Below are 18,115 nucleotides of genomic sequence, written 5' to 3' on the forward strand. Positions count from 1 at the left end.
GCTTTGCCTCTTGTCTTGGAAATGACTATTGTTCATCACTGGTAGAAATAATTTCTGGTTGAGAGAATTCTTCAGTGCTAATTTGTTCTATCAAAGGTATGATAAATAAAATGCATTGAAGGCTACAAGTTTTTCAACACATGTATGAAATGGAAGATCTAAAATCTGTTAAGGTTTTAAAGGTCCACCTACATCAGTGAGAAATTGCACATAAATTGGCATTCCTATGCCTTAGTCTTCAAAAATGTAAATTCATTAATTTTTTAGAGAAATCAAGCTTTCACTAGAACCTTCCATGGTTGCATTTTCATTGATTAGGTTTTGGACTTGAGATGAGTACAATCTTAAGAAGCATAGATATATGAGGAAATTGGAGTTGATTTTTTATTCAACTTAATTTGTATAACTCTACTTATAGATGATACCACATCTAGAAAATATGAAAAAATAACTTATTAGATCTCATACAACATACATACATATATATATATATCAAGAGAATTAGGTAATAAGTGCCCATATGATCTTCTAGGATATTAATTAGTTGATTAACAGTTGTAACTATATAAGAAAGGAAGAATATTCTACAATATTATAGACTCCTCAAGCTGGGATATAGATGTTGATTAAGCCTAGCTTGGATTTTAAATCTTCAAAGTGCTTCCTTGGTTGAGCCTTAGTGAGGATGTCTATTGTTTGAAAATTGGTTGGCAAATGCAGTAACTTGGGTTCAACAACAATTCTTTAACTCCTTTAATATTCTCTGTAGCCACATCCCTTCATATATAGTATGTGTCATTGCTCTAAATTCAGCTTCTACACTACTTCTTGATACACCATTTGATTCTTGCTATGCTATGTAACTAAGTTTTCCATACATGTGTGTAGTAGTTGAAAGTTGATCGTCAATCTATTATTGATCTTGCCCAAACAGCATCACTATATAGCTTTTGTTTGTTGATTTCCCAAAATATAGCTACTTTCCTAGTGTTAGTTTTAAATATCTTAAAATCCTATAGATTGCCCCATATGCTCTTCATTTGGATTGTTCATAAATTGCTAAGCATACTAACCAAGTAGAAAATGTCGGGTCTTGTTTGGGATAAGTATATGGCTTTGCCCACAAGTCTTTGATATCTACCTTGATCAATTGGTGAATAATCCTTTTTGGTTCCTTGTTTGATTATTGAATCCATGGGAATGTCTCTTGACTTGCATCCAAGCATTCTAGTTTCTTTCAAAAGGTCCACAACATATTTTTGCTGAGAGACTAAAATTCCTGCATTTAACCAAGTTATTTCCATTCCAAGAAAATACCTAAGATTCATAAATCTTTGATTTTAAATTCCTTGGCTAGTAGGCTCTTGAGTTTGCTTATCTCTTACATATGATCTCCTGATAGAATAATGTCATCCACATATACAATAACTATGACAATTCTCCTTTGAGTTGAATATTTAACAAAGAGAGTGTGATCCTTCTAACATTATAGATAACCATATTGCTTGATTATTCTAGTAAATTTGTCAAATCAAGCTCTTGGGGACTGTTTGAGTCTTATAATGATCGTTTTAGCCTATAAAATTTGTTGATTGTTTCTCGCAACTTGAATCTAGGAGGGATGCATATGTTAACTTCTTCTGCCAAGCCTTTATTGAGGAAAACGTTCTTGACATCTAATTGATGAAGTGGCTAGTCTAGATTTGTGACCAGAGATAGAAGAACTCGATTGTGTTCAATTTGGCTACAAGAGAAAAAAAAAATTGTAATCGATTCCATAAGATTGTGTGAATCCTTTTGCAATGAGTCAAGACTTGAATTAACCAACATTCCATCTTCTTTGTATTTAATTGCAAAGACCATTTGTAGCCTACAAGGTGCTTTGCTGGTGGTAGCTCACTGATCTTCCATGTTCCTTTCTTCCCAAGTGTTAAGATTTCTTCTTCAACCACAACTTTTCATTTCGATATTGTGAGAGCTTTTGGTATTGATTTAGGCACTTGTGTTTGATCCAAACTTGCCGCAAAACCTTTGTACTTATTATATAGCCCCTGATATGAAACAAAGTTATAGATCGGATGTTTTGTGTATTCTCTAACACCCTTTCTTTTTTCAATAAGAAGATGATCATCTTTAAAAGACTCGGGATTAGAGTTACGTTGTGATCTTGAGTCTAGTTACAATTCTTGGATTTGCTCAAGGAGTGCTTGGTGCTCTATCTTCCTTTAGTTTTTTTCCTACTAGAATAGGTGATAAGGTCATTGTTGTTTTCAAATTGATTAGTGCCAAGGAAATGAAGACTAGAGAGACTTGAGATTTTGTTTGGCTGAATAACAGTTAGAGAAGAGGAAATGTGGGAAAGAAGCATTTGGAGGTTCTGACATTTCTACAAGTGAGTCAAAGCATGAGACCATGGGTTCATTTTGATAAATAGGGATAGTTTCTATCTACGTATTATTGATCAAATTTAATAAAGTGTGGGGAATATATATGCCATTGATTTTCGTATTGTTGTCCTAAAGATTTTCGTATTGATGTCCTAAAGTTGATATTCTTGTGTGGAACTATCCTCTCCTAAATGTCAAATTTGGGTAATCTAGTTGATGTTCAAAAAATGTAACATTTATGATGTTATAGAATTTTCTTGTAATTGGAAAATAGTATTTGTACCCTTTTTTATGAGAAGAATACCCTAAGAAAATACACTTAAAGTCTCTAGCATTAAGTTTTCCCTAGTGTTAGTTATGGATATGCACAAAAGCGGACAAGCTAAACAACTTGAAAGGGATAGAGGATATGAGATATGTGGCTGGGTGTATTTTAGGAGTTTCTACATGGGGATTGAAATTTTAGGAGTTGAGAAAGGCATTTTGTCTATGAGGTAGGTTGCGGTGAGTATGGCTTCCCCTAATACTATTTTGGCACATGTATTAAGAACACGAGAGATGGGACTACTTCTTTAAAATGTTCCCATTCTCAGCCACACCATTTTATTGAGGTGTGTCAACCCTTGACTTATTAGGTAATCACTAAGCATTGATACAAGATGCTCCTGTTTTCAATATTTATATTTTGGTTTGGAATTGAGTTTGAACCATGAATTTTTAAAATATGTGACCTAGCTCTGATGTTTCTTTCATTAGAAAAACTTATCAGTGAGTGTGATCATCTATAAATATTATAAACTAATGAGATCCTTGATCCTACACAATCCCAACACATCACTATGGATTAATTTAAAAGATTGTGATTTTTTATAAGGTAGGTTAGGATGAGAATTTCAAACATGTTTATCTAATAAACAAATTTCATATTGGAATTCATTCAGATTTTTATTATTGAAAAGAAATGGAAAAAGGTTCTTAAATTCTATAAAATTTGGATGTCCTAACCTATAGTTCTATAATATAATAGCATTGTCCCTTTTCAAAAAAAAAATAGAAAATGAATTTTAACTTACAAACACTAAACCATCGGTATTATGACATTTCATTTTAGGAGAATCATTCACCTCAAGTAGATGAAGGAGAGCTTTGGCGCAATGGTAAAAGTTGTTGTCGTGTCATCTTCTCCAAATCAAAGACCTATAATTCACACAAAAAATGGAAAAAATTTAGAGATAATTGTGATACTGAGTGAATCTACTAACTAATAGTAAATTGCAATTTATTGGAGGCACTAAAAGGACAAAGTTGAATGTTAACGATGACATAACCATATTATTTTCTGATTTCAACTTTTGAATCTCGGGTCATCTGCCTACTTTGCCACTTATGAACATCATCATTGATTGGGACCATGGGAGATAATTGTTTTGTGTCCTATAATGATAGGTGACGTCAAACATAGAGAAGGAACTAAGTCTTTTTGTGGCCATTTCGAATTTCACCATGTATAGACAGTACGATATTGGATGGACAGTATGAACATCAATTGGAATATATTATGCAACTTGTACTGACAATGTGGGAAATAGTTGGAAGACGATGTATGAATTCAGTTTTAGCCCCAAGGATTTTTGAGTAATTAGAGTGTGCTCTTATATCATGCAGAAATTGGAGATAAATTTTTATTCGACTAAATCAAAACGTATTGTACTAAGGTTTAAAATTTTGAGCCTTGTCGGAGTTTTGATTTATGACCGGAATGATACGATTTTGGTATCGATATTTTTTTTAAATATAAAATATATTAATTTAAAAATATTATTTTAATATTTGATTTCTATAAATACTTACTATTAGGTTAAACTAATATTTTAAAAATTATGATTGAGTAAAAGTCAATTTAGGATAAACTAAAGTTTAGATATGATGATTTGGATCAGGTAGGTTTAAATTAAATTGAATTGAATTTATTTTAATCAGTTTAAATTAAACTAAATTTATATGTAGAATAATTTAAATCAAATCATAGTAGTATTTAGGATTTATATTATATTCAATTTTTTAGCTTTTCTAACAATCTTTCTCCTCTATCCTTAATATCCTTAAAAGATAGTGTTCCTTTAAAGAGGTATTTTTTTTAACCTTTGTATTTGTCCATGTGAAAGGTGAAGAACAGAGAAATTAACTGAGAAAAAGAATCAACATTCTTAAGATTTTTTTTCATCAAATGTTTAAGGAGGAAAGGAATAAGGAAGGAAATTAATATAGGGGAAGAAAAAAGAAATTTTTTCCCATGTGTTTAAGAAGGAAAGGAATAAAAAAAATCAATATAGGAGAGAAAGGAGAAATAATTAAGAGGGGAAAGAATTAACTATTAAAAAAAAAAATAATTAATAATTAAAAATAAAGAAAAAATAAAAATTGAAAAAAAATCCAATGGCCTCGCGTGGTCGTCGTGGCCTCACGTGACCACGGGTCTCGTGCAAGGCCTTGTCATAGGTTCTCACTTGATGCCTCTACTCTGCGCTGTCATAGGGTCTCGCATTGAGCTTCATGTGGCCCAAGGTCTCACGCATGGCCTCACGCGATCATGATGGTGTCGATGTCGTGCGTGTTGGCTGGCGAAATGACAAACTTTGCCCGTGTCGATCGGTACAACATGAGATTTTAAACTATGTATTGTACAACCCTACTTATAGATGATACTATAGTTAGAAAATATTTATTAGCTAATTAACCATCATAACTATATAAAAAACTAAGAATATTCCATAAAATATATCAAATTGAACAGTGGTGGACACATGACTGAGTTTAGAGACACAAATTTTCACCCACTTAGACACAAATTAACACCAACTTTGTTTTTAAAAGTTGAGAATATTAAATATTTAAAAAAAACAAAAAAGACCTTGTTTATATCACATACTAAAAAATTTAAAAGGGGGACACTAGCAACTCCAATTTTTGTCTGCCTCTAAGTCAAAACATTTCTTCTTTTTAGGTACCTTTCAACATCTTTTGTTGTCCTTCTAAAAAAAATCATGGTATTTGCATTGCTCTTATTCTAATTCAACTGTAGTTTCAACTGTTGTGAAGGTATTGTTAGTTGACATACATTTTGTTAGTCGAATGGTACATATCTTGCTAAATGTTAGATAGGTGATATTCATTGCTACATTTTTTTATTATTATAGAAATATATCCAGTAATGCTCCTTGAGATTCTAAATCATTTATAGAAAATTATGCATTAGATGGTACATAGCTTGCTTAATATTTACTTTTCTTTTTTAAAATTTATCAAACCTTTAAAAGTTTCAAATCTAGCATATCCTTTTCAAATCAAATTAAATCTCAGTTGTAATTCTGTTCAATATGTATTAAAGTCATGATGCGGATTAATGTGACACTTTGCCTTGTCAACAGAGCCCACATATGAGCTTGGATTGGATAAAAAAACTCTTGAACCCTTATTAAAACTCAAATCCCAAATATCCTTAGGATTCAACTCAACTACTCCATTAAAAATAGATTCCCAAAGGGTGGAAGCTCGGCTCGGCTCCTCTCCTCTCCTTTTTATAGGGTTGACAATCTTCTCCAGTTCCTTCTTCACAAACCCAACCTTCTCCCCTTTCCCCTTTTGCCAACCCATCTCCATGTTCCCTCCCAGCCGACTTTGTCTTTACTATGGCTACAAGTAAGAATGATTAGATCCATGTTTGATAGTCCTCTAATTTATGCAACTAAAAATGAATGATCTCAAGTATCATTAGAGGATGGGTTCCTTCTAGTCCCACCCATCCACCCCCACCTCCTCCCACCCTCTCCCACTCACATCATCCCGGCCCCCTCTTCTTATTATACTGATTAAGTTTGGGTTAGGATGAAACAAGTAATGGGTTGATGAGATGAGCCCCATTTATAACCTTCTTACTGAAATCAATGCCCTTCTAATTCTTTACTTTGTAGTTGTAAGTAGATCTCATTGGTTGTAGAAGAAGGAATGCCCTGTAGCAGAACCACTTCATACAAATTCGCCAATACCTTGCGTCTTATCATATTATGCATTATTGACATGTGTGTGTTTGTTGTTAGATAAGGTATTGTGATAAAACCAGACCTTTTCAACTACTATTATTCTTCTCACGCTAGAAGTGGCCTCCATATCACTAGAAGATGGGCACTCAACAATTGCTTAACTCATTTTCATCATGTTTGTGGAGCCATTTTCATTTCTCAAATTTTGGTCCTTTTCTGGCTCATTTGCAGTCAATTGTTTTCATCAAGAATGAAAAAATTATAACAACACTTTGATTCATTTGGGAACTCCATGGCCATCAGCAACATGGAGTTTCAATCACATAATGCCTTGTTGCTACTGCAGGGTATTTATCTGCACTTTAATTGGTTTTGTTGGTCAAGTTGCATACCATGTTTAATTTCCATGAAAGATCAAAAGGTAAGAATGGTAGATATTGAGAAAGAGAAATTTGCAAAAGGTAAGGGAACTGAGATTATGATAGAATTTAAAGAGGAGAAGAACAGAAGATTTGCATGGTTTAATATTAGATGAAACCATTGTTCTAAAATACTTCATAAACAGGCCGGCCACCCCCAGGGATTGAGTCCACGAGACTGACTGGGATTTATCATTTTTGTTTTTTCATAAACAGCTTATGCAGCCATGCGCTTATCTAGTAAGTATCATGGCTTATCTAGTAAGTACTAAGTAACTGCATTTATAAGCACATAAGGATTATGTGGGTTAAATCTTTCTCTATCGTATCAAGTTTTGTCTCATGTTAATGCTGATTAGATTAAACCAATTTTGCAAATAATAAATGCTGAGACTATTCTACGTTTTGCTTAGCTAATGTGTGTTTTTTTTTTATTTGCATGACATTATTTGGATTGATCAATGTTATATTCTTTGCTTTCTTTGTATTGCTTAGATTCATATTGGGAAATTTTATTTGGAAATTAGATTGATTAATTTAATTATTAAGTGATAGATGTAAATTTTGTTTATATAAATTGCATGCTTATATTGATTAATTTAATCTATTATATAGTAGCTAGTAGTTGAGAACTTTTATTTTTTGCAACGTCATGTTACTCTACATTATAGTCAATATAACTGATGTTTGCTTTAGAATATTATGACCGCATACACATCCACATGCACATATATTATTCAGTGGTTCAAGAGTTTTAAAATACACTTTTAAAACTTTGGTTAAATTCAGCCTAGCTATGATAGTCAAAAGTGGAAAAATTAATGGTTCTATAGTAATAGATGGCAATTTACCAATCATCATGCAACATCAAACTTAGGCCATCAATTTTTTGGTGGTCTTTTGCAGCTGGTTCCTGTTCTGGCCTATATATAAAGAACAATCAAAGCACATAGTATACAATATTAGAAATAATCCTACATCTATGGTAACTAAAAACTTAAAACCAATGCTAATCATATATCCCAAATTCAATTTTCCTGCTGAACGTGAATATGAAAGCTGAGGGTCAGAACTAGAACGTATATATCCCAAATTGTGCATTTGTTACCCTAATAAACTTTATTGTATGGTGCCTGCATATTTCATGAATTTGAATATATGAGTGTTACTTTTACTAAATAAATACATTATTTGGTATTTGATTTAATGAAAAAATTAGGTAACATTTTGTGCTGTGTCTAATATTGAACTTAATGGATGGTCTTGAGGATAAAGATCACAATAGGGGCGCGTGTATATGAGGTGAGGCCAAAAACAAAATGGACTTAGACAGGTTGAATGCTCCATGAACTCTATGAATCATACATGTGCTGCTAAGATTAATGTCCTTAATTTGGACAATTTCAGATCCTCCTTTACCTTTTCCTTATTTTTAACTTGGCTTTCCTTTTGGTGTTTAACTGTGTTGCTAACACTTGTGAAGTATTTGAAGCTAACACTTGCTTCTGATATATCTATTACTATGTATCAACTGTGTTACAATATATAGCATTCTTCGTGAACTCATAATGTTTCTTTCTCATGCAGTTGACTGATTTTGGGCTTTCTAAGGTTGGCCTTATCAACAGCACTGATGATTTATCAGGTCCAGATGTAAGTGGATCTGTCCTCTTAGAAAATAATGAGCCAATGCCAGCAGAACAAAGGGCACTAAAGCGGGAGCAAAGACAAAAACAATCAGCTGTTGGAACTCCTGATTATTTAGCACCAGAGATACTTCTAGGGATGCAGCATGGTTTGCCACATTAAACTTATCTATTGTTTATTTAATTTCTTCTTATTGCTCTTGACTAGATCATACCGACTTATGCATCATTATTGTCGTGTCTGGATTGCAGGCCCAACTGCAGATTGGTGGTCAATGGGTGTCATTCTTTTTGAACTTCTAGTAGGTATTCCTCCATTCAATGCAGAACATCCACAGGTATGCAATTGTGGACTTCAGAACTTCCAACAAAAAGTTCTAGGGGCTTGTATGATGTGCCTTTTAGGTTAAAGAGAAATCTTATAAGATTATGGTATGATTGGCAATAGGCTGTGTGTTAGGTTTACTAGGTTAATATTGTAAGAATGTTAAGGATATAATCCGAAGATTATGATATATGATTGGCAATAGGCTGTGTTAGGTTTATTAAATGTGCCGATATTTGATTATATTGGAAGGTATAGACAAATAATTAAAGGGAAGGAGGAAGGAGATAAAGAAGACAGAAAAAAGCATAGCTTTATACTTAAGTGATTGTGTCCCATCTAGAATGGTAGGCTTTTAATAACATGTTGTATAGACACAAGCTAAAAAATAGCAAATATTATTTTAGTTCATCTTGACACGTAATGTAGCTGTCAAGTGGTGTCACATGTTGGTATGATAGGCTACTCATCAACATAGGATAAATTACGTACTTGCGTTGAGAAGTATTAAATTTCAACAATTTATCAAAATGATCATACATTTTGCTGATACAGTACAAAATTTGAAATCATTTTTCTATATTAAATGTGAGATTATTCTTTAGTCTAAGTAATAAGTTAGTATGTTTCATGATCTATTAGTCCCATAAGTATTATACTCAAGTATGCATATATATTAGAAGGGTATTTCTCTCTTAAGTCAAGTAACTAGTAACAAAATAAACTCCACCCCAAGTTGTCATGATAAAAAATAGGTACATATCTCTGAGTCATGATGGATACGAGAGAATATGTTGAAACTAGAATGCCCCACATCTATTATAAGTATGCATCTAGTTCAAATAATTAGTCATTTTTGGATCCTATATTATATGTTTTAGGTTTAGGCAAGGTTCAAAATCTCAAGCAGAAATGTAAGGTTTCAATGCTAAGAGTGCCAACACATGGTGGCTATGGTGAATTTGATGGAGGTGGAGGAGGGAAGATAATGACGAAAAAGAATAAAAGAAGATATTAAAGAGTCATTTTGTGTTGTGTTGACAATTTCCACGCTTTGGCAAGCATTGGTGTATCGTAGAGATGAATTTTATTTCTTTAATAGTTTTCACTTAATTTAATAAGACTATAACAATTAGATAATCAATTAAATCAAATTTTATCGTATTGTATTGTATATTGATACTTGACATATTTTGGTATATCTTAGAGAATTTCTTGATGTAGGTTTTACTAATTTAATCCTCTCTCACTTAATTAGATATTTTTCTGTAGCAAACTATGTTAGCAGTTGAATTAAAAATTTCATTTTGACTTGAATGTTTATTGAAATGAATTATTATAAGATTTAGTCCTACATTTTTTTCTATAATAAATTTTATAGAAAATTTTAAAAAATTACAAACATTACTTGAATTTATTTTAATTTGTGTCACACCATACCAAGGGGTGCTGTGTATCTACACCATTTGATGTTCATTACCACTATTAGATAAACCAAATAGGAAAGCTTTACATGTGTCAATTATCATAGGTGACATAAGAGAAATTTATATTAGTTATTTAGTTTTGAGTTTCATAATTTACTGAAACAATATGCTTCAACCATGTTGCTTGCTACTTTACAAGAGTTAAAACCATAGGTTTGGAATTTTATCATAAGTGTTATATCTATCATGTAATTTTTCCTTCATAACATCATAAATATGATACTAAGTTTGCCAATTTCTATATGGTATTAAAGCTTCTTTTCTCAGGCTAGGGTTTTAGGAAAGAAATCTAATATGGGAGGAGGCCATTGCCAAACTCAATTGCCTCCGCTCTTCAAATTCATCCACACCAGCATGCTCGTCATCTCCCGATAACTAAGCCCTCTTAATCTCTTCATATTTCTGTTGGGTTGCAAAGGTGCAAACATAGTCTTAAATCTAAAACACATGAAAAAGATCATGGGTTTAAAAGGATGGAAGATATCTCCATTGGTATGAGGCCTTTTGGGTAGAGCCTAAAATTAAAACCACGAGAGCCTAGGCCCAAAGTGGACAACATCATACCATTGTGGAGATATTTTGATTCCATCGGGACTAACAAGTGGTATCAGAGCGAGGCCGCTCTTCACCGGACTAACCGCCGAAAGAGCCATGATCTAGATCTAACCATATGGGTTGAACCTTAAAAACAATGGAAGTGGATGCTCCCGTGTCTGAATCAAGAGGACCAGACACCAGATATAAAGTCCTAGTTGCGGCTAGGCAAGAAGTAATAGTAGGTCGGGTGGACCGAGGGACAGAAAGTCCTAGTTGCGGCTAGGCAGGGAGTCCTAGTAGGTCGGGTGGACAGAGGGACAAGAAGTCCTAGTGGGTCGAGAATTCAGACATCAAATGGAGGCTTTCTGTTTGAGGAGGGCCTGTGGTCTTTTGTTTGAGGGGGAGATTGTTGGGTTGCAAGGGTGCAAACATAGTCCTACATTTAAAACACATGAAAAAGATCATGGGTTTAAAAGGATGGAAAATATCTTCATTGGTATGAGGCCTTTTGGGTATAGCCCAAAAACAAAACCACGAGGGCTTAGGCCCAAAGTGGACAATATTATACCATTGTAGAGATATTTTGATTCTATCGAGACTAACAATTTCCTCACTACAGATTCTGCCTCCAATGTGCAGCAAGTTTCTCAGGCCACTAGCACCACCAACTTCACAAACCTTCACTTTCAGTGCCATAGCAACTACTCTGCCATTGGTTATCAAGATTGGTCTCCTTGTCACCTCAATCAATCTGTGATGCCACCCACTAAACATTAGAGTCATTGATTTCTTCTCTTCATGCTTGATCTTCAAAATGTTGTCTCTTTTGTTCTCCTTAAGATTTGCACTAGGGTGGCGATGCCAGCTATCAATGTGGTTAGGAAACTTCTGTTCTAAAAATCTGGGAGGATGTATGTTGAAGTTCCTGTTAAAAGTGCAGGTGAAGTCCAATGCTTTGGGTAGTTTCTATTTCTCTCTACCTTCTGGATCCTTCCTGCCACACCTCCTGCACCTAGATGTTTCTCTGATGTCATTGATGATTGTGCTCCAAATCCAAATTCAGATCCTTCACACTCTATTCCCCTATTAGCTGCTATGCTACCTACCAACTTATTTTATCAATAGCACTTCTTGATACAGAGTTCTGCACAAGTGTTTCCCTCCCCACTTCTCTTATAGGGATTGCATTGGTGAAAGCTTCTCCTCCTGAGGTGCTTTCTTCAGCACCATGCTGCTTTCAGATCTGGTGCTTTCTTCAGCACTTCATTCTTGGTTTCGTTTGGGCTCCAGCTGTCTTTTCTATGTCACTATATCTCAAATCTTCCTCTCAACATGTTCACTACACTTCTTCCCAGTGTCCTTGATTGTGCCAGACACTAATCTCCCTCTCTCTCAAATCATTTTCTAGAGGTAGAATCCCTCTTTTCTAACAAGCAAAACTTATTTCCTTTCCTTAGCTTGCGTCTTCTTCTTGACCGTTCTTCCAAATTTGCTTGTTTTTCCTTTCCTACAGTCACTGTGTACCATAATACACAATCCTCTCACCTAGTTATAGGATTCGTCTACTGCTTCCTTCTCCCTTTTCATCAGTGCGTCATGTGCTGTTGTATGAGGCACCACAGGTAGAAGCTCACCCATGAGACTTTTGTCCTGTGGTCTTGCTTCATCCTCTAGTCGTCCCTATAACCCTCATTGAATGTTTTCCTTCTCTCTATTCATCTTTGTACACACCAGTTAAAGAAGAAGCACACTCAAGAGACTTGTTATGGGGTCTTTCTTCATCCTTTCTCTATCAACATATTGATTGATATGAGGTCTATGTGATCTGCAACTCTTTCAAGCTTTGTTGATATGGTTAATTTTGTGAACACAAAATGCCTATTTTTTCTTTCAGCGATACTATTTTGTTAGAATGTCCGAGGAAACAAAGGTTGATGAAGTTTACTCTAATTAGAAAGAAATAATTGAAATGTATGAGAGGAATACATGTTGGCATTGTCCTTGTTAAACCTTTGACATATACTTTAGCATTGTCACTTGTCAAAGGATCAGAAGGTGGAAAAGACTCATATGGCTCTTTCAACTAAGAGTAGTAACATTCTAGGGTACTCACAAATGAAGGTAACAAAGTATTTAAAATTAGAACACACTTTCAGCACACAAAAAGAAAATCATGCTGTTCTAAAATATGCATCACTGAAGGTGACAAATTATTTAAAACCAACAGTTAAGTTCATTGACTAAAACTATTTTCAAAAACTTGAGCTATTAGGAAAGCTCCGATTTATATATTTGTATTGTAAATAGTCTCCCTTCATGTGTGGGTCTGGGTGACACTCTCTCTTCATGTGTGGGTTGGATACTTGATTTGATTGACATGACCTCATAATATATGAATGATTCAATTTTTTTTTAAAGATAGGTAGGATTTGAGCTTTTATTAATAATTGTTAGCCAACAATTTTAAAGGGGAATGCTAATAATATAATTATATAAATTGTTTCCTTATCTAAGGAGCTTCTTTTGGGACAAGTGTTTTACCAATCAACTCAGACCCTATATATCCAAACATGCTAAGAAGGGTGTTGAGGCATCTTTGTGAACGCTAGCAAAAAATGAAGATTGGACATGCTCACTTAATTGCAAGACATACACTCTAGATTCTAAAGGTTGGATAAAATGTGAATAACATTTTGTAGATTTTTTAAGTTAAGATAACCCATGAGATTATTTTGGAGTGGAGAAGAATCAAGCACTAGAGCAGATAAATGTTTAGCCACCACCAATTGATATAATCCTTGGCCTTGTTTTGTTCACTTTTCCTTCCTTAAATCGTAATGGAAATATAAGAAAAAAAGGGATTGCGAAGGCACTGCTATCCTGGGATGACCTTTGCGGAGTCGCGGAGGCCCCCTGCGATCTCATGGAGTCACCGCGGGATCGTGGCACCTCCGTGATCTTATGACGACCTGGGGTGTCGGGCAACGGGTAGAACGGCAAATTTCACCCATTTCGACCTAAACAGTACGAAAGTTTAATCCATGATTCTCACATTGTATTAAAATTTGACATTAGAAAAGTAGAGCATAAAAGTATAGTAGGTTTCATTATAAGGATAGAGTTGTCAATGTTCAAGAATTGGAGATAAAATTATTGTACTAAAGTTGATGTCAAAACTGAGATTCTAAATGTTACAAGTTCATCTTCTAAGTAAGATTAAATGATGAAATTGAAGGTAATTTTAGGAGAACCAGGACAAAATTAGGCATGGAATAATTATGAATTAAAAACTAAAAGAATTCGGTGAGATTTAAATGAACTTGTGGGGACAGTCTATGAAAAATTCAAAGACTTAAATGTTACAAGTTCTTTGCCTTGTTTTAAGACTAAATGCTAAAGGTATCTTTCCAACACTAGTGGCTCACATTCAATATCTGCCAAATATGGGGGGGTTTATGAAAGTTAATTAATTCCAGGCTAAAGACCATTTTCCACTAACCTCTCTCTAGTGAGGTAGGTCATCAACGTTGAATACTAAATTCTTTTATTAAATGCATTCAACGATCCTATTCTATATAAGTGTCGTATCAAATGACATCCCAAATTGTGCTATTCATTCATTTGAAATTGGCTGACTGCAAATTAATATTTTGTAGTTGTTTTGTGTAATTCCCCTTGGTTACCCATGTCTACTTTACTCATTATACTTTAGGATAAGCTGTGTCTTTTCATAGTTTTATATTTTTTAAGCAAAGTCGAGTATCTTACTAATTGCAGAAAATTTTTGACAACATCATGAATCGGGATATACCCTGGCCACAAGTGCCTGAAGAGATGAGCTTTGCAGCCTATGATTTGATTGACAAGTAAGATCTGAGATGTAAATTAATCTTTGGTTATTTTCTTGTTTGACAATGCTCTAAATATTACATTACGTTTATCTGGTTGGAGAAGCATAGTAGGTACTTGAGTTGTAGTTGTGCTAGCTATACAGTAAAATGCATATCTCTAACCCTAAGATGTTTTACCTAGCTATGATTTTTTTTTTTAAGAATCAAATTAAGTCGGCAACCAAACTCATCCTTTACTTGTTTTTCAGATTGCTAATTCAAAGCCCAAGCCAACGACTTGGAGCAACTGGTGCTGGGGAGGTAAATATCATTTAGCACTGTCAATATCATTTAGCAAAACCTGACATTACTGTTTTACCCTAGGACAGGTGAAGGCACATCCATTCTTCGATAGCATTAATTGGGACATGCTCGCTTTGCAAAAGGTTACATTGATCGAGTCTAGAATACTTATGATCTAAGATTTCAGTTTCTTTTTCAAACACAACAGAAATTAAGAAACATGACTGAATTAAGTTTGATTCTCTCGTCACAGGTATCATTCATCCCCTCACCTGAAGGCGAAGAGGACACAAGCTATTTTGCTAGCCGCCATCAATGGAGCAGAAGCAATGAGCCGCTTTTAGCAGCATCACATGACTTTGATGACGGATCAGACACGTGCAGTATGAGCTGCGGCAGCAGTCCTCACAGCTCCAGCCAGGATGAAGATGTAGAGCGATATCTTTTCCATTTTTTACCATTGAATTGGTCATTCTTGGAGATGACATTCTGTTTAAAATTTTCCTTGAACAGGGAGATGAATGTGGCAGTATGGCAGACTTTGGGCCATCGCTCTCTGTGAAATATTCCTTCAGCAACTTTTCTTTCAAGGTAGGAGTCTCACTGAACCATTGTAATTGTGGTTATGAAAGATTATGCTGTGAATAGAATGTCATCTCATCCTCCTGCAAAATCATGCTCAGAACTTGTCACAACTGGCTTCAATCAACTACGACCTGATAACAAAATGCAGCTCTAGCAAAGAATCAGCAGAAGTTTCTCATCCCTGAGACCAATTTTGAGGCAGCAACTCTTTTCATTTCATGTAACTTGTTTTGAATTGCCAAGAGTCAGGCTGTCAATGGTGGCTAGCTCCTAATTAGTCCATGCAAAATATTTGTCGATATGTATATATAGCAGCGCATGAGTGTGAAGGATAAATAGAAGTTTGATCCTGCCGACTCAGATATGAAACTTGTAGATGAGGTGAAGTTTTCTTGAAGAATATTTACTGTTCCGTGTTTTCCATCTTGTTCAAGTTTCATAAATCTTTTTCCTCGAGGCTTTTTCAGATCAAACTGTAAATACTACGACATAGAACCATGATGCATCAGTAAAGAAGCACTTGTACTTGGTGTACCTTTTATAATATATGCCTTAATTGTTGAAGGCCATGGAAACCTAATTTTGAGTTTCCTAAGCCATCTTGAAGAATGAATATATGAAGAGTCTGGCACCTGTGAATTGTATTCAGCTTACAAAATGATTGATTATCCATGAATTCATGCCATCAGGTAATGCTGCCAATTTATGTTTGTCATCAAAATGATTGATGATCTTGTGATGGTGAATATCCAATGGTGGTAATTCAGCTTGGAAGTCAGTCTAGCCTAAATCAGCATTAAATAAAGAAAAGGTGGCGAGTCAAAACATATGGGAGGATATGCCTGCCTTGTTTCAATTCTATTGTTTTAACACCTTTAGAGATACAAACTCATATAAAGAATTGTATTTAAGCACCTGGTAATCAAATTTTAAGAAATTGTGAGATTTTTTAGACTTTGGTTTTAACGCAAGTTGTAGGATGGATTTGTGAATAAAAATATTAAAAATGTTGAATTTATGTTTGCATAAATAATCGCAAACTCAGCTTACAATTAAATTAGAGACAGTAACATTTTGTAGGTTCATGACTTTAACCCTAGTCGTAACATGAGTTTGCTATTTTGAAAATATTAATCTTGAATTTATGGGACAAGCTAATTACAATTTAACTTGCAACCTGGACCTGGATGATGCAGTAGGAATTTACCATCGCACCGCGGAGCGATAACGAAGTTTTCTTGTGGCGGATCCACCTTTTTGCAGAAGATAACGAAGTTTTCTTTTTGTGATGTAATTGATTTTTCAACAAATAATATGCATCAGAGAGGGCTTGCGATAACGAAGTTTTTTTCTTGTGACCGGCTAAAAGAACTTGACCATACTAGAGGACTTGGCCTAGCAACTCAACAGGTCAAACTAGTTCGATAGCTTAAATTGATTCAGCAGCTCGGACTAGCTCGGATCAACTCGACAGCTTAGACTAGCTCGAACTAGGTCGAACTAACTTGTCAACTTAGATCAATTAGGTAGCTCGATCAAGTGTAACTTGGATAATGATGACTCAGTAAGATGATCGAGCTAGCTCGGAGTGAAGCCACGTAGGCACATCCTGCTGATCTAGAGTGATATTGATACCGACGATAACATAGAAAAGGGGCAATTCAATAACAAACCAAAACTTTGAAGGCAAAATGGATTTAAAAACTATGAGGTATTTTACTAAAAGGGGAAAAAATATGGGAAACTTTGATCTAGAGTCATATTCATCACAAATTTACTATGAAAAATTTATTCGTTGCTAAATAGTCATCGAACCGCGAAATGGTCTTCAAATTTAATGACGAACGCGCTGTTCGTCGTCAATTTAGCGACGAACAAAGAGTTCATCGCCAATTCAGCGACGAACATCGCTTTTCGAACGCGTTGTTCGTCGTTGAATTGGCGATGAGCAGCGAGTTCGTCGCTAATTTGGCAACGAACTTTCTATTCGTCGTCGAATTGGCGACGAATAGTGCATTCGTCGTCAATTTGGTGATGAATTTATAAGCAATGAAAAATTTTCATCGCCAAATTTCTAATAATCTTAAATCTGAATCTCCTTTTCTCTTTACGCGAACAACCCTTTCTCGCTGCCTCCTTCCTTCTGACGAACAATGCCCCTTCCTCACCTCTTTCTCGCTGTTGCCGGCTGGATCTTGTCGGATCTTTCCTCCTCGCGCGTGTGGTAAGCTTCCTTCTTCCTCCTTCCTCGTGGGTACGTTTTCGCCGCCGAACCGCTGCAGGGGCCAATCGCGGCCGCCGGCCGATCGGTGGCATTTGTGGGTCACTGACGCTGGCCGCGCAGCCGGTGCTGGCCGCCGCTGGTCTACGCGGGCCGCCACTAGCCTGCGCGGGTCGCCACTGGCTAGCGTGGGCCGCCACTGGCCTGTGCGGGCCGGCCCGCACAGGCCGATCTTGGCTGGTGCTGGCCGGCGTGGGCTGGCGCTGGCCGCTGCTGGCACCTGCGCGGTGGCTGCTGCTGGTGCCTGCGTGCTGGCTGTGCGGCCACTGCAGAGA

The 18,115-nt window shown here is 35.4% G+C and overlaps 1 protein-coding gene across 1 annotated transcript in view; it reads left to right on the forward strand.

The window, feature by feature from the left end:
- LOC141813226 (putative serine/threonine protein kinase IRE) overlaps nt 1–16,097 on the forward strand; it is a 30,953-nt gene extending 14,856 nt beyond the window's left edge. Inside the window, exons 10-17 of the mRNA XM_074701153.1 lie at nt 8,434–8,641; nt 8,745–8,830; nt 14,619–14,707; nt 14,941–14,992; nt 15,061–15,117; nt 15,228–15,404; nt 15,488–15,565; nt 15,658–16,097. Coding sequence (XP_074557254.1) covers nt 8,434–8,641; nt 8,745–8,830; nt 14,619–14,707; nt 14,941–14,992; nt 15,061–15,117; nt 15,228–15,404; nt 15,488–15,565; nt 15,658–15,744 — 834 coding nt within the window. The 3' untranslated portion in view covers nt 15,745–16,097. The remainder of the gene's footprint in view (nt 1–8,433; nt 8,642–8,744; nt 8,831–14,618; nt 14,708–14,940; nt 14,993–15,060; nt 15,118–15,227; nt 15,405–15,487; nt 15,566–15,657) is intronic.
- Nucleotides 16,098–18,115: the final 2,018 nt, after the last annotated feature.

Source organism: Curcuma longa, chromosome 20, assembly GCF_044706935.1.
Source record: "Curcuma longa cultivar G26 ecotype Majalengka, Jawa Barat chromosome 20, ITB_CL_G26_1.1, whole genome shotgun sequence".
In the NCBI taxonomy this organism is placed as follows: domain Eukaryota; kingdom Viridiplantae; phylum Streptophyta; class Magnoliopsida; order Zingiberales; family Zingiberaceae; genus Curcuma; species Curcuma longa.